The 23490-nt window shown below is 37.1% G+C and overlaps 1 protein-coding gene across 1 annotated transcript; it reads left to right on the top strand.

Moving 5' to 3' along the window:
• The first annotated feature begins 332 nt into the window (after positions 1–332).
• LOC114533531 (centromere-associated protein E-like) lies at positions 333–23467 on the top strand. The gene is made up of 32 exons (XM_028555062.1): positions 333–413; positions 662–782; positions 943–1037; positions 1659–1748; positions 2523–2905; positions 3133–3213; positions 3289–3425; positions 3641–3770; positions 3893–3940; positions 4324–4395; positions 4629–4688; positions 4866–4901; positions 4995–5072; positions 5276–5514; positions 10692–10737; positions 10857–10903; positions 11280–11355; positions 11676–11822; positions 12085–12204; positions 12477–12689; positions 12791–17335; positions 17917–18036; positions 18468–18720; positions 19019–19267; positions 19538–19857; positions 20103–20273; positions 20479–20611; positions 20770–20844; positions 21071–21322; positions 21436–21874; positions 22350–22508; positions 22585–23467. The coding sequence occupies exons 2-32, from the start codon at positions 712–714 to the stop codon at positions 23267–23269; spliced, it is 9570 nt and encodes a 3189-aa protein (XP_028410863.1). The 5' UTR covers positions 333–413; positions 662–711; the 3' UTR covers positions 23270–23467.
• Positions 23468–23490: the final 23 nt, after the last annotated feature.

The following is a 23490-nucleotide window of genomic DNA, read 5'->3' as shown; positions in this document are numbered from 1 at the left end:
TTCCAGTAGATATAATTCATATTATATATTTACACTTCAATACAAAAACACAACCACAATAAAAAAATTCCAACATCCATACCTCGCTATGAAGATTTACTGCACGTGATATTATGTTTCCCGTACCATATTTTTTGCCCAAACACCTTTATTTTATGTTTGTTTATAAACGAGATTTTTTATTTGATTTTTTAAAATTTTATTTATATTTTTCCCGCCAAAATATTTCCTCAAGTTGGTCGTCGCGATATTTAAGGAGACTGGTGACGAATGTGACGTTACATTTTCGACCAATCAGGTACTTAACAAATTCGTTCTCAAAAATTCAAAAAATTTTGTACACACGCAGTCGTTTCGACAAAGAGAAATTTCGCATTGGAGTAATTTTTAATCGAGATACGGTGATTCTACGGGTAAGAGGACTTATACATTAGTAAACGTACGCCTAGAAATTCTTTTATATCTTTAAAGCAAAGTTAGAAGGAAAACTAGCATATATAATAGTCAATTGAAGAAATAGAAGAATACTGAGCGATTTCAATGTTCTATTGTATGTACATTTTGTATATACATTATACAACAACCTTTCGTTTCTCTGTATTTAACATATTTTTTAAATGTTTTCTTCTCATTACTGTTTCCTTCAATTTTTGTCATGTAGAGCTGCTTCCCTAAAGATTCATAAAAGCAGTCGATCGACCTGTAAGGAATATGTTGAACAGTACGAATACACAAGACACAAGCATTCGAGTTGCCATTCGGGTTCGACCTCTGATAAAACGGTATGTCATATATATGACGATCGAGTTTTATTAAATTATGTATTTCCCATACTAATGAAGGCATTTGATTTGATTTGATCTTGAGTGGACCTAACAATGCCATTTGCTCTGAAGTTTAGTATATACTGACAGGATTCAATTCGAAATATTCTGTCGTTAGGGAAAATGATTGTAAAGATAATTGGTTAGTGGATGAAAACACTATCTGTCAAATTCACGATGGAAAGAAACTACCCAATACCACATTTACATTTGGTAAGATGATCATCATTTAGCTTCAGGGTTGGCAATCTTAACACAAATGCACCCTAGTAACATAACTTTAATCACAACTGCCAGAGTTGCTACTCTCATGGCATGAAAGGCATGGAATTGTAATCAAGCTTGTCATAGCTAGCCTGCAATGCGACTAATACATGCACTGCATTTGCATTGGTTTTTTTGTAATACAAGCATTTATAAACAAACAAGGTAGTCAATAGGTTCATCAAACTTGCATTGATTCACTAACAAGACCACATTCTTTTATTTCTGCATGCACCCAATGGGAGTAACTAAATGTTAAGACTTATGTATACAATTGCATATATCTAAAGATCGATATGAATTAAATGATGTTATTTATAGGTTATATATATATATATATATATATATATATATATATATATATATATATATATATATATATATATATATATATATACGTCATGATTGATCGACACATATTTATCGACCTTAGGAATGACTAATTTATTTATAATAATTTATATATTTATATTTATTATAATCATTTATAATTTACAGTGCCTGCCCAATTGATGAGTAATTTTACATTTTACACAATATTCCATATATATCTTACTTTAATTCATTTAGATCGTATTTTCAGCAAAGACAAGTCTACAATTGACCTCTATATGGATTTTGCAAAACCAATTGTACTTTCTGTTATGGAAGGAATTAATGGTAAATCTAAGAGTAGCATATTAACTAATTATCCATTCTGGGTTTTAATAGATAAATAATACACAGGGAATATAATATTTATAATCACTTACTTAATGACAAAATTAAAATATTTTCAAAATCTGACAGACCACACAATATTGGGTCATATTGACTCATATGCCAATTAATGGACTGTATAGGAGCTTTTTATTAAATTAATGCAAATAACATGAAACCTGTGACAGTGTCAGTGAGCCAAACGCTTGCTATATATATAGGGCTAAATAATTCTCCCGCTGAAAAATTAGTGACCTAAATGGTCAAAAACCTCAAATATGTAGCTCTTTCCAAGTTGGAAATTGTTATTTGTTTGCGATCGTAAGTGTATAATTATCGTACAACGAATCACGATAGCAACCAAAATTCTGTTTGACAACATTGTCACGGACATATTTTGAAGCCATGCAGCTGCAGAAATTTGCAGAAAAATTAACTTACTCATGTTGTCATGTTTATATTCAATTCAATTTCAACAAAATGCATGATTTTTTACACTTTGAATAACTTCTGAGATACGATCATAATCCATTTGTGAACAAAAAATAAATCTCATAACGTGACGTCACAACAGGGTCAGTGCTATAAATTATATATTCCAGTATTGGTCAACCGCACCCAGCTGGGAGAGTGTGTCCCACTGTCCCTATCCGACCGGCCCCAATATATCATAAACGGTTGCTAGTTTAATTGAACGATCGGCTAGCTTAATTTGGTCGTTTGATTTTATTACAGGCACTTTGTTTGCCTACGGTCAAACCTCGTCAGGCAAAACATACACCATGAGTGGTACCGTTGATTCCCCTGGCATTATTCCCTTTGCTCTTGACGAAGTCTTCAACTGCATCTCAAAAAGTCAGAATCGGGAATTTCTTTTGCGTGTCTCCTACATGGAAATATACAACGAAATCATTACGGATCTTCTGAATCCGAAGTCGACCAATTTAAGAATTCGCGAAAATGTCGACAGAGAAATTTCCGTTGAAAAATTGACGGAAAGGGTCGTGACAAGCGTGGATGAAATTATTGATGTGATGAAAATTGGCGAGAAAAACCGTCATATTGGCGGGACGAATATGAACGAAAGAAGTAGCAGATCTCATACCATATTTAGAATGGTGAGTGCCAAGAGTTGCGTCTACGACTCTATGTAATGGCAGAACGGATGAAAATTTGACCCCTATATATATAGACCTTTCCCATAAGTCGCCTGTTGTTACACAAGGTTTGATTGGCTCTGCAAAACTAACGAGCCAATCAAAATTCGTGTAACTTCAGGCTTTCCGCGTTTGACTTACGTCGTTATGAGAAAGGTTTATTACTGAGATTCCACTATGATTTCCAGGTTGCAGAAAGCAGGGAAACACATTCTCGTAACAGTATTGAAAGCGGCGAGTTTGACGGAGCTGTGAAAGTGTCTCATCTGGTATGATATTCTCTGTTTCCATCGGTATGCACTTGCAACGATCTCGTTACACATACAAAATTTGTGCAATTTTAGAACTTGGTCGATTTGGCTGGTTCTGAACGAGCTTCCGTAACAGGTGCGGAAGGTATCCGGCTGAGAGAAGGTGGCTTTATTAACAAGAGTTTATTTGCCCTGGGCAATGTCATAAATAAACTGAGCGAAGGAGAGAGGTATTAAGCGATTTTTGGTGCATATTATCTTTATAATTTTTTGGGATGTAGATTTTCCACATCCAGTCTTTATAGCAATATCATAGACATGAAGATTAATTTCGATTTGCAAGCATGCAATATGAATTAATCTTCTACATCCCTTAATAATTGAGGAACTAATTAGCTACAAGAGTTGTTATTATTCCAATTCTCGACATTTTATATTTGTTTAGTACTTTCGTTCCATTTCGCGACTCAAAGCTAACCCGTATCTTGCAAAACTCTCTGGGTGGAAATGCGAAAACCTCTATCATTTGTGCCGTGACTCCAGCATCGACGGACGAAACACTCAGTACTCTACAGGTGCGGGAGATTAGATTCAGTCAACTTTATTTTAAAATTGACTCGTATACTAGCTCAGCTAGTTCTCTGGTTTTAGACGTATACTAATATATATGATGTCGTATCTTTTCTTTAATCTTCAGTTTGCAAGTCGAGCCAAAAGGATAAAAAACAGACCTGAAGTAAACGAGGTTTGTGTCCGGTTTCTTTGCAACCGCGCGTTTTCTACCAATAATGGGCGATTGCTGCCCGCGCAAGCGCTTGTGAGTACCACAGTATACCACTATACCACGTACATAAAGGGTGCATATGGCTTAGGGGAGAACATCTGCATATGATAACACGCGAAACAGGGAGAACAACATATGACTACTTTACATTGTCTATCGGCCGTCTTGGATTAATTGGGAAAATTGAGTAGAAGGGTTTTTAAAAGGGCCTTTTTTGATCAACCGTTATTCAATGATGCAAATATACGTTTATACGTCGTATATAATGATAGTTTCAGAAAATGTTTTTATCATGTAATATTTTGTTCCATGACATGGCTACACGTATCGATTTTGTTTCACAGGTGCTTGATGATGGAACAATGTTGAAACGATGTAGAAGAGAGATAAGTGAGCTCAAACGACAACTTGACAAGGTAAACCTTGCATGCGTATATATACATCACAAGAAATCTCGTATTATTAGTCTTGCATTTCGTCGGGAACTTCAACGCCTGAATCATAGAAATTTTCAGGTAGTATGATCCTGCAGGTTTTCAAATCAGCTAGACGTTACACGGCTTTATTAATGTATCAGTCAACACGATACGTCAGCACAGACTCCGCAATTGTTGACGAAAGGTAAACTCGAATATATTTTTTTATATAGTCACATACAAGAGAGGAAGTCCTGAAACGTGAGATGGAACTTCAAATGGAAAAGGATATGGTGGGTATAAATTTGACTATATATTATCTTGAATATATATGCATCCTGGCTTATAAGCCAATCTTAATATTCTTTTGAAAATAAGTTTCATTAGTGTTGACCTATAGTCTGTACTGATTGCGTTACAATATTGTATTGCCTCCTAGCTTTCACGTTTTTTTATTGGTCTTTTTTTAGATTCAGAAGGAACTTGAAAACCAAAGAAAAGTGGCTGTACGTTTTATACTTTTATTTCATATATAGATTAATTTGAGATATGAAATTTCAATACGGGACCAACGTGTTAATTAAACACTTCCGTTTTAGGACGAAACTAAGGCAAAGTTACGAGAACTGGCGAATGTATTTTGTACATCAAAGCCAAAAGAGATCGAATCTAAGCAAGTAAGTGCGAGCTATCTTGACGTATATCAAGAAAACTGTCTAAAACATTGCGATTTGTCGGACACTAGGCGTACTAACGCAACATTTATGATATGTGAAATTTAGGATATATATACCTTCTGAATATTAATACTTCAAGACATATATATGATAAACCCAAGCAAATCTCCAATTATATGATAATTAATTGTTATTTTTCACAGCGAAAACAACGTCGATGGACGGTCTGTCCAATGGGTGCCCGCCGTAAACCTCTGCTGACCTCATCAATCGACAGCGAGTTCAACAGACCTTCCAGGAGACTGGACCTAACGTACGCTGGTAGCCCAAGCCGAGATCTGGACGTTGATATCAGCCGCGCCGAGTTTAGTGTGGATCATCATCAACGATTTCTCGAGCAACTCCAGGAAAAAGAAGAGGAAGCAAATATCGCCGATCAAAGGTAAGTCAGAGTGATGGAGTTCGAGAAGGTAAATTTTGTGTCCACGTCACAAAGTGCATGGTCGGCTAAAACGCGATAATTATAAGCGCGGCTTGCAGTCTCTACTTTTGCGCTGTTAACCAGTGAACTCTATATACAGTTTATATATAGAGTTCACTTTTGGTGAACATGGGTGCCAGAAAGTACTGTAAAAATGAACTGAGTTGTGACCAAAAACATTAAAACTATGAGCTGGTTATCTGCTTTCAGCTCCTTTGCAATTATGACTGCATGATACTGCGGGAATGTAATAAGGCAGAATGACTTATCTATATAGGATCTGAGTACTCGGCCAATATGCTGGGCCTCTGATATGCTGCAAAAAATGGAACTCGCAAAGGGAACAAAAACAAGACATATGTTAATTTATATAAAATTAAGGATTTTAATTAATATAAAATTAAGACAAGGTGGGCATGGGGGAGGGGCTTTTATATGCAATTTGAGAACTTTGGCGAGGGTGCGTGTAAACAAAACCACCCCAAGCACCCTTGCGCGCTAGCTTTTTTCAGCTGACCTCTATGTAATACATCAATGCAACGTTATATATTTTACTCATTGATTTTACTGGCGTTGTGACCAGGATTGGTAAGTTACTGAATAAATAAGCCAAACATTGTTATTGGCGGCCCTTTGATTCCTTTGTTTCAAACAAAGAAAACAAATGTTATGTTAATATATTTGGCTTATTTATTCATAAAATCTACCAACCCTGGTTGTGACTGTCGGTTGAATTGTATCAACCGTCCTAACCTCTGTCCTACTATCGTCATCATCTTAATTAATTATCAGTTTGCCTGATGCCTTTTTATACATGATCATCCAAATGAATTTACGAAGAGTAAATTTCATCTTGTGCATAGCAGGTAAACTACTTGACAAAAAAAAACAAACTGCGCTTAAAAGCGTCAAAGTTCTTTTGTTTTTGGTGTTGCTACGTCGCGTTATACTTGAGGTAGTCCATCCGACTTCCTGTGCAATGTGCACAGATGTTTATCAGTATATATATGGAACAAGCAGTACAGAGTTCCTTACAACGGACTATATATATTTGACCAAGGAGGAATTTTTTTTCCACGATGCAACCAGACTCCCTTGTTAACGCTGTATTTTTGTGTCTTCTGAATGTTTTCTTCATGATTGCTGGAATATTCCTGAATTCTGTCGCTATAACCAGTTTATGGACGTCGTCACAGCTGCTAAAGAAACTATGCTACTTTATGATTTTTGTCTTGTTTTGATCTAGCCGTTGTCTTTATCACTCATCCTCTTCTTATATCATCAACAATTTGTTGGTTGTTTGAAGATTGTAGTGAACTACATGTTAAGATTGGAGGCTTTTCTTGTTCTATGCTTCAAGGATTTTCAGCTCTTGCCCTCTTGACACTTAATATAGAACGATTCCTGAGCTTTACTCACGCCATATTCCATCGAGTATCAGTTACCAAGAAAAGGCTGTTGTATTTTCTGGTATCTTTGATGACTTTCTGGGTAGTTGAATTTGCATTGGCTTTCCTCAACCCTACAACACTTGTCAACTTGGCAGCTGCGACCAATATCTTCATTTTGTTGCTGCTGTTTGTCTACCTAAACTATAAAATGTTTGTTGTCGTGAGATCTGTACGCAGTGACGACGACGAAGTAGCATCAACTACAGCAACGCTGAACGACAGTGAAAGGATTCATAAAGTGAAAAGAGTGAAGTTGAGTCTAAAAACTATTTCGACATGTTTTTTGGCAGTTACCTGCATTTTTGTCTGTATTTGTCCTCACCTTGTGTATTCCGTTTGGCGTTTGATAACGAAAACATCGTTTCATGATAGACAAGTCTTGCAGTATTATTTGTGGTGCAGTACATTAGTGTCCATGAACTCGACACTCAACTGCCTGATATTTTTCTGGAAAAATTCCATTCTTCAACGCCAAGGATTGAAAGCACTTGGTAAAGTACTCCCGAACTGCATAATCTGATAAGCACTGGTGTAGTCATGCACTTGTATTTCTATATGTGGTTATCAAAGAAGGATTTTTAGAATTAGATGTTTTGATTCAAACCTATATACGCCATGCAGGATTGGTAGATATCACTGACCTTCCGATCAGTAGTAGATATTGACCGCGCGATGAAGATAGTCTTTTAGTGACATGCATTTTAGTGAGGTTAGGCCTGTTTCAGACGTCAAACTTTTTATGTGCCGAACCTAGTGTTATTGAGCTAAAGTCTTCGTTTAATAAGCCTATAGGCTATACTAGAACATTTATAGTTTTGTTTTAAATTAATTCGGGTTTTCTATATACAATGACTCCTCGATCTTAAGCCCGCCGCATACGAGAGCTATCAGCTGAGCTAACGACCTCGCGAGGCGCCGAAAACTATCCGCACACGTGAGAAACTTGCCTCTCAATATAGATACTTGCACCTATATATCTACTGTGCAATAATTATCTTTACACTAATTGTTCCTCCTAGCTTTGGGAATTTATTTTAGGGTGAAATATATCGAGTATTGTTGTATAGTGCGTGTGATGTATTAAAAAACATGCGTATACATAACATTGTTTATTATTAATTGTCGTTCTTTTTGTATTATTTGACATGACATGCATTTGTTCATTTGAAGTGAAATTAGTGCTATCGTATGCATTGGGACGAAATTTGCATAGTTCTTACAAGAGCGTGTTCTATACCTTTGTTTCCGGTTGGCTTTTCACAATAATCGGAGTGTAATTGTCCGTTGTACAAAATGCCACATTTTCTTAAGTTACGTATAAGTAATTTGCATGATTATCCATTTGGTAATTGATCTCGCAAAGCTTTTGAATTAACTCTTTTTTTCGGCTTAGTCCTCCACCTGACGTGTTCATTCAAGTCTTTCACCAGCTAGTGTTCAATTTAGGCCGAATATTTCTGCTAAACACGGATAAAAATATCACTAGGCGTTGTTACACGACTATAATAGTAATTTGTTTTTTGCCCTAAATTGGTAAATGGCTGTTAATGATTTTTATAATTAATACAATAACATTGTTAAATTTTTTAGAAACTAGTTTTAAATAGCATGCATGACAAGCAAATATATATGATGAAACAAAACTTCATTAAAAACTAACAGTCGTGAAATTCTGTGCAAAAATTATTATTTTTTTACAATTAGAAATTATGATTACAATTAATATTTGCGTGTCGCTAACAGCTATATTCTGATAAGAGAGCGCCAGACATCAGCCATGAACATCATAGCTATTGTCTAAGACTCGTTCCAGCTGTTTTAATTTATATATACGTGTAGATGAATGCAGATAATTTATATCTGAAAGAAAGGCCAGAGCCAGAGGGTATGATTCTATACTATTTCGAAGTAACGAAGTACGTCACCCTTTGTACGGAGACAATCCATGCTGTTTCTATATCTCATCACAAATTCTCTAGGCTACACGTCAACGCATCGTGATCATCTTACGACGATGATTCTTCAACTGCAGCCGAGCGCATGCAAATTTGCATGAAAACGATTTACCAGTGTTTTGGCTAGTGGGGCGTGGAGCATGCATTTAGTTCGTTAAACCGTTCTTGCTATAACTTTAGCTCGGTGTATAACTCTCGTTATTTATACTTGTAAAAGTGAGCTACATGCATTCACTGTATGGCGAAACAATTTCAATACTGTATTATCTTCATGCCTTCACGTCGTAGAATAGAGTTATTCCAGAAGAATATCAGACAATTAAGTGTCGAATTTATCGAGACAAACGTGCTTGCCCATAAATACAACACGATCCCTTTATATGGTCTGTCGTAATCGGACTCACTCCCTAGCGTTTGAAAAAACACAGAAAGTACAGTTATTGGACAGGAACAAACGAAAAGTGAAACAACCGCCAAGGAACACGTAGAGAAATCCCTTTTAAAAAAGGATTCCGGTTTTCTTCTTTCCTGATCATTCAACTGTATTGCAACTATTTCGTTTCTGCGTTTTGACTTGGCGATTTTAAACATTTCATAGTTCAAGTACGTAAACAATAATAATGTAATAGAAAAAAATGCTGTTGCAAATGGATAGATCAAATTTCTTCTCCCGATAATGCGCGGTAATGTTGATAAAATTACGTAAAATATCAATAAAATCCCCTGAAGAAGGATCATTCTCTTTTTTGTTATTGATACCTGATGAAAGAAAGGATATTTTAAAGCAAAAAATCGTTCGATATTCAAAACGAGGAGAGCCAACATTGACGAGTTTTGTAGCATACTTGAGACGTAGAAACTTAGTCGTAGCGTTTGATTAACTCGGAGCAGAAAGAAGTAAATTGTTGAACCAATGAGAAGAGGATGAGTGATGATAACCACAGCCAGATCAAAACATGATAAAACAAGAATCATAAAATAGCATAGTTTCTTTCGTAGTTGTGACGATCTCCAAAAACTGATTATAACCACAGAATTTAAAAATATTCCTGCAATCATGAATAAAACGTTGAGAAGACAGAGAAATATCACGTTAAAGGAAGTTCCGAGGTTCATATTGTACAGCCGATGCAGGCAAGGTTTATATTTTTTCAGGTTTCCATTATTTCTTCAATATCAGAATAGAATTTTCAACACCTGTGTATACAATTGCACCTTTCCAACTCCATTCTTTTTGAAAGGCTTGCAAATAAGTTGCTCTATAAATAATGAATTTAATTGCCGCTTTGAAAGATGAATACTAAGAATAGAAGTGGATTTGTTGGTTGACTAAAGAGTTGCGTGACTCTGTCTTGTACGCCCTCTCTATGGCTAAGTTCTCAGCTGCATGTTCGTCATTTTTTTATCCTCAAAAATTTTCCACTAATCTGCATGGGTGAGCAATCCATTTCTATTTCATCGTTCGACATGCAAAATTTAAATCGAATTAAGCACGATAGTTATCCGGCGAAATGTTGATGTTACCTTCATATATAGGTTTACTTATTATTTATGCCCAATTTGGTATGAAAACAGCAACCGTATATTATCATATATACAGGGTGTCAAAAAAAAAGTAACGCAACACTTAATATTCATATCTATTGGCTTTTTTTTTTTTCAATATCAAAAGCTGGTAGGCCCTGCATGGGAGTTATATAAACTAGGTGACTAACATTTTTTGTTTTTTCAGTGTACTGAGTTCTGTAGATGAGTACAGGAGTTCCCTCAGTTCCGCAGTAAGTTGTGTTTTTGACACTATATATAAAGAACTTGTTCATCCAAAAATATCGCAGCAACTTAAGTTTTATCTGTCTACATGCAGACACATGCACTTATAGTGTAATATTTTTTATAGAATAATCAAGAGACCAGAATTGCAGAACTAGAGTCCGAAGTGAAAAGGTAGGAGGATGATCTGAAGTGAATTAAAATGTACCCCCCCCCCTGTTGTTTCTGCTTCCGTCTCAGGGCTATATATTGTCTGTGTAAGTGTACATAAACGATAATCTGAGTTTTTAAGGAGATTTTCCATTACATCCAAAGCGCGATTTACCTGCGCGGGCAGAGCGGACGTGATGGATAATCCAACAATATGTCAAGTCGCTATATCTTTAAGAACGGCCATATGTCATGTATATCAAAATCTAATTTCTGTCTACCAAATATTGCCTTTCTATTTTCATTTTTATAGGTCAGAAATATCAAGTTTTATCTGCTGCTATGATGCTATTGCAGTTTTGATTTGATTAATAGATAGATGATATTTTGGTTTGTTTAGGTTGATTGATGAAAGGGATGCCTTGAGCAAAGAACGGGATACAATACAAAACGACTTGTCGGAAAACATCACATCTGTAAGTAGTTTGCTGATGAAATTAATGATTATAAAATGAGGTCAAGACGGGCTAATTTAAAAGCGTAATTGTTGGCAGTATTTTCGGCACCTTTGTTAGGGTAGAATTATAACACATAATGTTCCTAAGCCAAACAAGATAAAAATATCCTCGATAATTTCCGACCTTATGTACTGCCCGCCAAAACATCGTTAAATGCTTCACTAAGTGTTATTTTGTCCGAAGAGTTTCCCTTTTTTTTCACGTTGATTCCTATTTAAATTTCCCGGTTAATTTTGTCGAAAAATGTGACGTGTTCGTGACAATTGAATGTTTTTTAGTCGTGCGAGATGCAGGAAGATTTACTGAGGACGAAAGACAAATTGAAGGAAAAGAAAAAAGAAAACCACGTGTTGGAAGAACGATTACATCAATTCGAGGCTTTGCATGCAAACGAAAGTAATGTTGCTGCTAGCGAGAAAAATCATGTAAGTTGTGTGTATGGTCAAGAGCGAAGGGTATTTATTGGTTTGGGTCGTCGGACCCCTCCACTGCTCACACAGACCAATTTTGTACTTGCTCAAAACTGAAAAAGAGATGTTTTGGGAGGGGGAGGGGGGGTGGCAACCAGCCGGCGTTTGTGTGTATTGGCAGTCATCCCAGGCTGGCCACGTCCCTGATAGTGATAGGAGGGAAATTCCATCAATTGGGGAAAAGTGCATACTAAACTTAGTATGTTGTTCTCTTAAGATATTTGAACGAGAGCTAACAAAGTACAAAACTGAAAATGAGGCCCTGATAAAGGAACTTGAAGCGAAGACAAATGAACTGCTGGAATCGCAAAAACAAGGCAAAGAATTGGAAGAGAAGGTTAGTCTACAATGCTTGATACAAATTTTATATTGCTGATTGAACTTTTTCTTTACGTAAACCAAGAACACTTTATTAGCCGCTTATATTCCCAGTTAAACGCACTCTCCTATTGTTTGCAAAAGCAATAATCATGGTTATTAATTCCGGGCTACTCCGGTTGAAAGCAAGCGAGAACTAAAACAAAATTCTAGATTTGGTAAACATGCAATATGTTGTACAATAGAAGAAATGTTTGCCATTTGATTTCATTGTTAATAATAATTTTTAAGGTCGAGTTACTGAATGTGATTCAAGATGATCTCGCGACTGTCGACGCTCTGCAAGAAGAACTGGTTCAAGAACAAGAAAAAAACAAAACCTTGCTGGAAGAAATACGTCAAAGTCAAGACGATAAAGAAAAACTGCGTGAGGAACTTGAACATCTAGGCAACTTTGCCGGTCATCAGAAAAACTCTGTTGAGTTAGAGCAGAGAATTAAAATGGTAAGTTCTTTCAGGTTATAATTACCTTTCAAATTTTAATAGAGCGACCACACTTAATCTTTTTGAGGTCTGTCTTTACGGTTTTCAATCGCCTTGTGTAGGTCAACGAGGAAAACAACGAACTTCGTAAGAAAATTGATGAACTTGATGTCGTAAATAGTCCAGATGGATTAAATGAAGAAATTGAAGTGTTAAAAACTCGTCTACGGGAGATTGAAGCACACAACGCTGTTTTACGTGGAAATTGCGATGACTTCAAAGAGAAATATCACCGTGTACGTTCTGAATTGGACGAAAAATCATCCTTGACTGTTAAGAAAACGACCGAAGATTCGTCAGAAGAGTTACTGAAGGCGAAGGAGTTCGAGATTGTTGAACTGCAAGAAAAACTCGAGCTGCTAACAGAAAAGTTGTCGCGAAAAAGAAGACGCGCCAGTCATCATTCTTCTGACATATATGTCCCTTCTATTACGCCCGAAACAGAAAGCGAAACAATTTTGTTAAAACTACTTGACGAATTGTCAAAAGTGGACGCTGGTGAAAGTCCTGGTAATGGGAAACTTGATGACGTCATTACGTACGTGAAGAACTATCTCAGTGGACGTGATGCGTCCGGAAGTCAGAATGAGAATAGAGAGAGCTCTTCTTCTCCAAACGAGTCTGAAGACGATGGTGCTTTAGAATCGACTATATGTCGTGAGTTGGTCGAGATTAAGCAACTGCGTCGGGCTTCGTCTACGATGCAAGTTTTTGAACAAAAGGAAACAAACGACAATGACGAATCTGAAACTATCAAAGATCTACAAAACCAATTGGCCGAAGTCTTGTCTAGTAAAGAAACCTTGACGCAACAATACGACGGCTTTGTCGAAGCGTTTTCCAACGAATCCAAAAACGAGTTAGCTGAAAAGGAGTCTGAACTGAAAAGGCAATCTGAGGAGCTGTTGCAATTGCATGAACGGTTAGCTCAAGAGTTAGCCAGAAATACGGAACTCGAAGAAAGGGCAAAAATACTTGAGGCAAAACAAGATCAGAAATCTATTGAGAATGATACCAAACAATGGTATAATTCTGTGCAACTGGTGGAGTCATCACCATCAAATGTAATGTTCGAAGCACGAAATAAAGATTCCCCAGCACGCAAAGATTTCGAAACACAAACCGAACAGAATTCACCGTTGAGTTTGGCCACGAAAGAGGAACTTCTTCAGTCCTACCAAACCAGCGTTAATGATCTGCGAGAAGATTACTTTGCGGAGCTAGCGAAGAGAGAAGAAATGTTTTCAGCATCGGATAAGCAGCGTGAGGAAGAACTGATGCAAAAAGAAACAGCATTGCAAGAGATGTCCAGCGAAATACAGCGGCTGAGGGCAAAACTCGACGAAGTCAGAGAAGATTCGACAATTTGCACGGATTTGAAAGATATTTCTGTGCCTCACAAAGAAATTTGTGCCAATGCATTTTCGGGAAGTGTATGCGAGAATAGAATAACCCCGGAACGAAAGCGAAAATTGACTCCAGATACTGCCGAGCAAAAGCGTTGGAAAAATCCCAAAATTTCTCAGATAAATGATCAGTCTGACGAAATTTCTGATTTCGAGAACCAGTTAGAAACCAAAGATATACTCGAGAGAAGCGTGGCGAAATCACGGCAAGAATTGGAAGAGAAAAATTTGGAACAACAGGACTTGATGCACGAGGTGGAACCAGTAAAAGAGAATTTGGAGGATGATTATAGGGTCTCTGAGATGTCGGTGGATGGAGTTGAGAACAAGCCTAAGATAGAAATGTTGCCAAAAGATATGGAACTACCGAGGGAATCTCTAAAAATCGAAAAACTAGAGGAGTTTGATACTAACAGCATTTTTAAAGGTATAGCAATCACTGAAGAAGCGAGTAGTGAACATGGGATTAAGCATGAAGATGAAATGGGTCAAAAAGGCATAGAACTACAACAAAAGTCGTTAAAAATTGAAGAAAGTCCTAAACAATTAAACGCTAGCAGTGATCTTGTCACTGAAGGATCGATTAATGAACGTAGGAGTGACCTTGAAGAGGAATTATCACAAAAAGAGATAGAACTACAGAGTAATTATTTAAAAATTGAAAACCTACATAAACGGTTAAACGATATGGCGGTCACTGAAGCTTCAATTAGTGAACTTAACGAGAAGCTTGAAGCGGATATGTTGCAAAAAGACATAGAATTGCAAGAGAAATCTTTACAAATCGAAAACTTGCAAAAACAATTAGACACTAGCAGAAAAGATCAGGCGTTTGCCGAAGAGTCGACGAATGAATTTAAGAATGAACTCGAGGCAGAAATTATGCAAAAAGACAAACAACTACAACAAAGATCTTTAGAGATTGAAAACCTCCATAAAAAATTAAACGATATAGTTGGTATCGAGGAATCGATCACTGAGCCTGCAAACCACATGGCAGAACGTATTGAAAACTTGCAAGAGGAATTGTACCAAAGAAATGAACAAGTACAAGAAAAGATCTGCGAAATCGAGCATTTGAAGTTGTTGATTGGCCATCAATCCGAGAATGAATTGAAAGAGGAGCTGCCGCTGGGTGATGGAAATTTGCAGGAGGAGCTTTTAGATGAAGTCACTGAAGAGAATGCGGATAATTTGTGCGGCAGTGGGGAGGAGACAGAACTGGAACCTAAGCTGGCAGAGGCTCGAGAGTCGTATGAAAGACGTCTATTACAAAATGATATCAGTATTGCTGAGTTGAAGAAAAAGTACGAAATCGAACTGACCGAGAAGAGTAGGGAACTTCAAGAGAAGCAGAAAGAAGTCGACCGTCTGAATAGAAAACTAAAATTCGAGATGGCGACGTTGGTTGAAAATACTGATCTCGAAACTCTGGAGGAAGAGCTCAGTATTGTCAGAATGGATTACGATTCTGCTCTTGAGGAAATCAACATCTTGAAAGATGAATTAGAAACTGCTAAGAAGTTAGTATTGGAACATGAAGCTTGCGTTGCCGAAGTAGAGGCACGGTCCCTTGAAGAGGTAAGCTTAATAAAAGAAGAAATGCTAGCCGTTGTTTCACAGAAAGAAAGTTTGGAGAGAGACATGGAAATTCGTTTCCCTGAGGTGGAAGCTCGATTCCTGGAGGAAATGGCTACACTGAAAAGGGAATTGGAAGATGTTCGATGTGTGCAGGAAAGTTTGTTAAAAGAATATAAAGCTCGTCTTGTTCAAGTAAAAAGCCAATACCACGAAGAAATAAGTGTGTTGGAAAGAAAATTGGAAAATTCTGTCTCGGACAATGCAAATATGGTTAAAGAGCACGAATCTCGCATTTCTGAAGTGCAAACGCGGTTGGGCGAAGATTTTGAGAAAATATCTTCAGAAAATGAGAAGATAAGAAAAGAACTGATTGACCTTCAAGGAAAGTATGATGCCGAGGTAGCAAAGAATGAATTGGTAATTATTGATCATCTATCATCCAGTGAGAAACGTGAAACGGAATTACACGAAGTAATGAGAAGCAAAGAGGCTTTAGTTGTAGAGCATGAAGCTACCGTCACCCGAATGAATACAGAATTCACTAATACCTTGGAGCAAATGCGTTCGGATGCCGACAAAGTAATCAGAAGCAAAGAGGCTTTAGTTGTAGAGCATGAAGCTACCGTCATGCGAATGAATACAGAATTCACTAATACCTTGGAGCAAATGCGTTCCGATGCCGATGAAAGTTCAAAAATGATATTAGAGTTAAAAGAGACTTTAAGAAAAACAGAAAACACCAGGGCTGACAGCGAAAAACTTTTATTGCATTTGAATGAAAAAGATGAAATTATTGAAACGAAGACCGCCTTAGTTGCTAAACTTGAAGAAGAAACAAAAGCATTGATTGAAGCCAAAGAAAAAATGCTTGAAGAACATGAAGCCACGACAGAAATGTTAAGGCAGGATTTTGACGATCAAATTGAAAGCATTAGACAAGCCGTTGAGGAAAAGGAACGTGAGTTAGTGCGCGCGCAAGACGAGAACGTGAACACGCTACGTGCAGAATTAGATCACGAACGTGAAAGATTAAAAACAGTTGTTGACGAATGGACTACCCAGGTGCGCGACTTAGAGAGGAAGCTTCTTGATCAGGAAATACAGTACGAAGAAAGCTTGGTAGAGAAGGAGAAACTGAAAGAACAAGTTGGGAGTTTAGTGTCCGAAGCGAAGCTGATAAACCAAGACCTCGAAGATAAGAAGAATCGCGTTACCGAGCTCGAATCTGAATTTTTGGAAGCAAACGAGAACTGTGAAAACTTGATAAGTGTAACCGAACAACGGGATTCCCTTCAGGAAAATTTGAATGCGACTGCCGAAGAGTTAAAAAAGAGCCGAGACGATGTTAAAGAAAAGTATGAAAAAGTCTTAGTTTTAGAAAAGGAACTCAATGAAACCAACCAAGCTATGGAGGGTTTGAGAAAGGAGAACGAGATTAAAATCGAAGATCTTCAACAGCAGAACAAAATCTTGAAAACAGACATAGAAAAAGTCGTCGCAGAAAACCAGAATTTGAAAACAGATTCCGAGAAGCATCAAGCGCAGTTGCGAAAAATGGAAGAACAAATTGAGACTCAGAAGGAAATGAATCTGTCTGGCACAGAAACACAGTTGTCAGAGGTAACTTAGCAATTTATATTTTTTTTTATAAAAATCCTTCACATTTTAAATTGTTCAGTTTGGAATCATGCAAGGGTGTTAGTTAAAGAGGACATGGGTAAAATCGAATCTTGGCTCCTTATTGTAAAACCGATTTTATAACCAAATACAGTTGATACAGCATGATGTGTCTGTTATCGTTTCCTCAAATTAGCTGTATCTCTTTGGAGATACCTTGGCATGACTGCCATGACAAGCTCTTTTTTGTTTGCGATCACATACAATAATGATTTAAACAATGTGCATGCGTAACTTTGCTAAAAGTAGTTGCATGATAACATAATAATTGTTCTTAATCAACAAGCACTTATACTAATTAAAGTTCGTATAGAAAAGGTGGGCCTAATATAAATTTTATATTCCAAAAGTCCCCGTTACCCCTAGTTCGAGTGTAATTCTATCCTTTCATAACTAACCAATCATGTGCGATATGGTGTGCAAAATTAAGAGTAATGTGTCAATAGATATACTGTCAATTCTTGACAAACGTCCATAACTAATATACTAATAAAAAGTTACAATTAATTTATCTAATATTTTAGGCTTCTTGTCAGAACTGTCGCAGACGTAGTGGAACACGACAGGGTAGACGGGAAAGCGAGGTATTCAAGTTGATGCTAATGGACATTAAAGAACAAGTTGGTAGTGAGCACCTCGAACAGGTGAGTGCGCACTGTGTTTAATTAAACGTTAGTTCGACTAGTTGCTAAAATGTTGTGGATTGAACGGCTGAGTTTTAGAGGTCGCCGTAACTTTGTTAACGGGTGTATATCACAGGTTCTTACGCCTTTGATAAAAAATTTCGAAATTTCATAACAAGTGCAAATATGTATAACAAGTCAAAACTTGGTCAGATTTATATTGTGATGGTACTGCTCTTAGTTACAAACATGTTAATTTTTCAACTTGTCCGATTGGTAACTCAAAGTAACACCGTAACAAAAGAAGCCATGTTTTCAAGTTCAACCAATGGCATATAATTGAAAAGCAGTTTACTGTGTATATGCTTCTATCAAAATGGCACATTTATCGTTTTGACCACTGTTTTTTAAAAAGTAAATACTATTTGCTTGATTGCATGCATTAACTTTAGGATAAATTAATTGACGAGCTGAACCACACGCTGGTCACCACGCAAGAAAGACTTGAACAAAAGGAATTCGTTCTCGATGAAAAAGAAATCGAAATTTTGGAAAAGGATGAAATTGTTAAGGAGCTTCAAGAGAAGTTAGTTGCTGCTGAACAGCTCACCGCCTTGCATGAGAATACGAATACTGAACTTTTGACAAAACTGGAACAAGAGACTGCGGAAATGGAGACTTGTCGCGCAAAATTGGAAAGTGCAGGTATTTCGTTAGGAATGTTTATAAAGTTGGCTGTAAGGTCACTGGTATAAGGGTGAGAGTTTAGTCTATTCAGGCGCCGTGATATCCAGTTGGGTAACAACAATGGCCGATAGTACCACCCCGGATAGCACTATCCACTTGATGGTGGTTTTTCGATCGCCTTGGTCGTTTTTAGATTGCTGTTTAGGTATTTGACATGCTGATCGCTAAAATATTCCAATTGCATGGTCTTGCAAGAGATCGAAAAAAAATATAAAGTTCAACCTCTTTATAGTTTTTATTCTTTGTCGTTTCACAGAAGAGGAATTACTTCAAGCTAAGCTGGAGTCTGAAAAATCAATCGAAAAACTGATTCATGAAAGAAACGCTTTGCAGGAAAGAGTGCATGATAATGAAAGCATGTTTAGCGAAGAACAATTGAGAGAGTTGTACAACAGTATGGAAGAGAAATCACAAAGAATAGCTAATCTGGAACAGCAACTGAGTGAGGTTCACAAGAAAGATTCGAAGATCTGTGAACTTGAAATGGAAATTGATATACTACAAGGTGAGATATTTCTCTCTTTATGGGTATTGTATTTCTTTCAGTCTGTGCTCCATGAATGGTTCACTCAAAGGAATTTAAGGAGCCTTGAAGGAACACACGGGAGCAGTTTGTTACCCTTCTTGTGCGGTCGTCTACTTTTTCTGCCTTGAAGCCTCCTAGGTTTCGCGAATATACTGCTTCCTGTGTCGCTCCTTTTCACATCATATCATTTTTACCTCAAATAGTTTTTTAAGAAAGTATATATCTCAATATCTCTTTTTATAATTAAAGGTGAAATCGCATCTTTTAACGGTCGTTGCGACAGCGATCAGGTAAGCATACGTGAACTGCGAGAGGTTATTCGCGAACAAGAAACACGCATCGTCGAGTTGGAGGCGTGCAAGGCCGGTCTCACCTTGGAGCGGGATGAGACGATCGCGGGGGAATTGCGGGATCTACGCGTGGAACTCGAGAGTACTAGATCACGTCTCGTGGAGTTCGAGGAGGAGAAAAAACGTGGAATGAAAGTGTTGCAGGAAAAAATCGAGCAGTTGGCAGAATATAAAATGAATGTTGAAGTGATGGAGGAAAATATCCAGAAAAAGGACGAGGTACGACTAGCTTTCTTAAAGCCCCTTTAAATTTTCCATGCAGCCATGCTTCTCACTTTTTGGATTATGTAGCTGCACATATTTTTCCTTTTTACTGCACTTAATGTTATATTTTGTCGAATAAAACTCTCCTATATATAGCACAACTGCCGACGTGATTGCGAACAAACTATTGAAGTAATAAGGGCGGGATAAAATTCCAAAACGAAACTAATTGTTTTAATACATTTTATATGGTTTTACAGGAATTACGGGAGGTGACTGAGAAGCTTGAAAAAACATCAAATGTTGTCAACGAAAAGGAGGTTGCAGAGAAACAAACCGTACAAGACCTAGACAAGAGCAAAGCTGAACTCAAGGAAATGAAAAACCTGTTCGAAACTATTTCGTGTGAGTTGGAACGTGTCAAGACCGAGGTGGGTAATCGTCGGTATAAATTAATGTACAAATGAGAAAGTTCACTTTGCAAGTGTATTCCTTTCAAGTCAGAGAAACGGTAGTCCTCGTCTATATGGTACATTTGAGAAACATAGAATAGCCCAAAATCTGCTGAGCATGCAGACATCAGTTGTTGTACTCGATACGATATATTACTCAAGGTATTCCATCATTGTATTTTAGCTGCATGATCAACGTACCGATTCGGAGGATATGATTAAAAAATTAAACAGTGACGTGCTGGTTGCCGAGGGAGCATTCAAGAAAGCGATGAGTGACAAATTTGAAGTTGATGCAATTCTTAAAGAAAAACAAGGTATAATTAAAAAGATAATGATAAGCGATAGATATAATAATTGAATGCTGTGAGTTCATTTTTATACTCGACAGTCATAGGTTACTTAGTCTAGGATTTCCCGACCAATGATTCATATTCACACTCTAAAATTTATCCTTGAATTGTTCGTGTTGTAGGTGATTGTGAAGAACAGAAAGAAAAACTCCTATTTCTGGAGGGTCAAATTCAGGAATTAGAGAAGGAAAAATCTAGTAAGTAACCTGCCGTTTTCCGCCAGAACATTACTGCAAGAATATATTGAGGAAAGAAAAGACACAAATAGGAACATTCAATAACCAAAATCTTTTTATTGATAAATTTTCGGCTACCAGAAAAAAATAACACATGGTTTTGTCAAAAGAAGACGTGATATTTCCAATCAACACCAAACCTACTTTTTTGTACGTTGCCACGAGTTTATGTTATTTACCTTTTTAGCTGAACTGGAAGAATACAAATCTAAAATGATGCAGCTGGAAAAGCAGTATAGAGATCATATCACCGAGTTGACTAAGGAGAATGCAGAAAAGGATACATCATCTAGTTGCCATGAAAAAAGTAGCATTGAGTTGGAGGAAAAGGTGAAAGAGGTGGCTGACCTGAATGAACAGGTGCTTAAGGCTTTTAGAATCGTGAAGAAGAAAGAGAAAGAGTGCAGCAAATTGAACAAAGCTTTAAATGAATGTGAAGGTATATTCTTGCTTATTTCGTTCTCTTTAATCTGCAGAAGCAGGAATTAAGAACGTTAATTTTTTAACGCCAGTAAGTTGGTTAACAATTTTTCATACCATCTTTTTCCGCAGAGGAAATAACCGATTTCAAAAATCAAATTGAACGTCTCGAAGATGAGAATGAAGACCTGAAAAATAAGTTACAAGGCAGGGACAATGCAAGCATCAATGTTCAGCAACTACAGGAACAAACCCTCGAAGTCGACACATTAAGATCTCGAGTTTCCTGTCTCCAGGATGAAATAGAACATCTTCGCAAACTATGTAATCTTAATATGGAAGAAGAACTCCAGAAAGCGAAAAATGAACTAAAGACGAAGGAAATGGACTTGTTTCACGTTAATTTCGAGAATACGAAACAAATGGATAGCGCAAAAAGAAAGATACGCGAATTGGAAAAAGATGTCTCGGATTACGCACGAAAGAACAACGAGCTCAAGGCAGAGATAAGAGGTTTAAGGAACCGAGATGAAGAACCGACTATAGATGTGATGAGGAGTAAGCCTAAAAGGTTAGTACTGCTATTCATTTGTTCACATTTTTCAGGTCAAACGAATGAATGTGAACTGAATGGTAAATAATGTACCTTTTTACTGGATGTAGTTAATATTTTTATGCATTCTGATTGAATTACTGAAATTGTAAACAAATTTGCATGCAAATTACTCCTTGTTTGTCGGTGAAAGAAACATACGCATTTTCTGCTAACAACATTAATTTAAAAACTTTTGAACGAAGATAATAATCAACCCTTATCTTACAACGACGATAAAAACACACTTCACCGACGAGAATAAAAGCAGACAGCGTTAATATGTTGAAAAACTGAAATAAATTTGTTTCATTTTGTAAAATCGAGATGTGGAAACTCTTGCTATTCCGATTTCGACCACCAGCTTACAAAGACCTGCATGTTTTTGGTCATATCAACTGTTTATATAAATCCAGCTGATTCTTGTATTGACATTGTTTGTATGATTTTTTAGCTCAAACGGCGAGAATGTTGGAGTTGTGGGTAGCGTAGCATTGTTTTCACTGAACGCTAGGGTTGAGAAACTCAGTGAAGAGAATAAACAGCTGCAGGTCAAGTCGGAAACGTTGCAGAAAGAAGTTGATAAACTTGGTATCATTAATTTAGATCTGAAGTAAGTCAAAAACATTTTTCATTAGGAATTTATGGCGAAATAACTAAGATTTCTCAACCCTCTCTTATTTATATAGGCAAAATTATGGCCAAATTTTGGAGAAGTATAAAAGGCTAAAGGGAAAATTTGTAAATGTTGTCGAAAAACAGCAAGAAATGGAGGGAGATCAGAAAGATGAACACGACAATGTCGACGCTAAACTGCAGAATGGAGAGCAAACTCAAGCAGGGATCAAGGCTGGTCGGCAGAACGATGATTCTTCGATCAGTCAACATGATGTTAGAAGTGAAACAACACTTGGTAAGCAATCAGCATTTAAGGATCGTAAGAATGAAACCAAGGAGCCGATCAACCAGCCTCCTACCAGTAGTGAACATACATTCAGGCATAACACGAGCAACTCCGCTTTCAAACCGAGCAGCGAATCCGCATTCAGAAAGCCGAATGTTTCAGCCGATAATGCATCAAATATGGCAGATAAACCTGTTGGGCCAATTCCAAGTCAACAAGCGACCAAGTTTGCGAGTGTTGGGCTGCCACGCAGAGTTGAACAACGAAAACCGACTGGCCGAAATCCCCCTTCCGAAATAGCGAGTAGACAAAGCGCGGGCGCTATGCAACCAAGTAACATGGTCCCAAGAACTACTAAAGATTCCGCGACAAATGACAAAACTAGAAACGCAGCGGCATTCTCTAGGAAAAATAAAGAAAACAACTTGTACAACTCTGGGGAAAAACCTGACGCGTGCAAATCACAATAACTCGTGATTTTCATCAACTTTTGAACTTTTGAAATTGTGAACTTTCATCACGAGAGTTCCGTCATCTGAAAACAGTCCTAATTGACAAAGTATTTTTATCATCAGTAGAACCCAACGCATTGGTTGCGTTGACATTGTTATATTTTTTCACTTTTTAGATTCATGTTATTTAATTTTCCACATGATTATTGTAAATAGAATATAATACAAAACAATTATTT

Source organism: Dendronephthya gigantea, unplaced genomic scaffold (assembly GCF_004324835.1).
Source record: "Dendronephthya gigantea isolate DGI-Jeju-01 unplaced genomic scaffold, DenGig_1.0 000092F, whole genome shotgun sequence".
Lineage (NCBI taxonomy): Eukaryota > Metazoa > Cnidaria > Anthozoa > Malacalcyonacea > Nephtheidae > Dendronephthya > Dendronephthya gigantea.
This window is presented reverse-complemented; position numbering and strand designations above follow the sequence as displayed.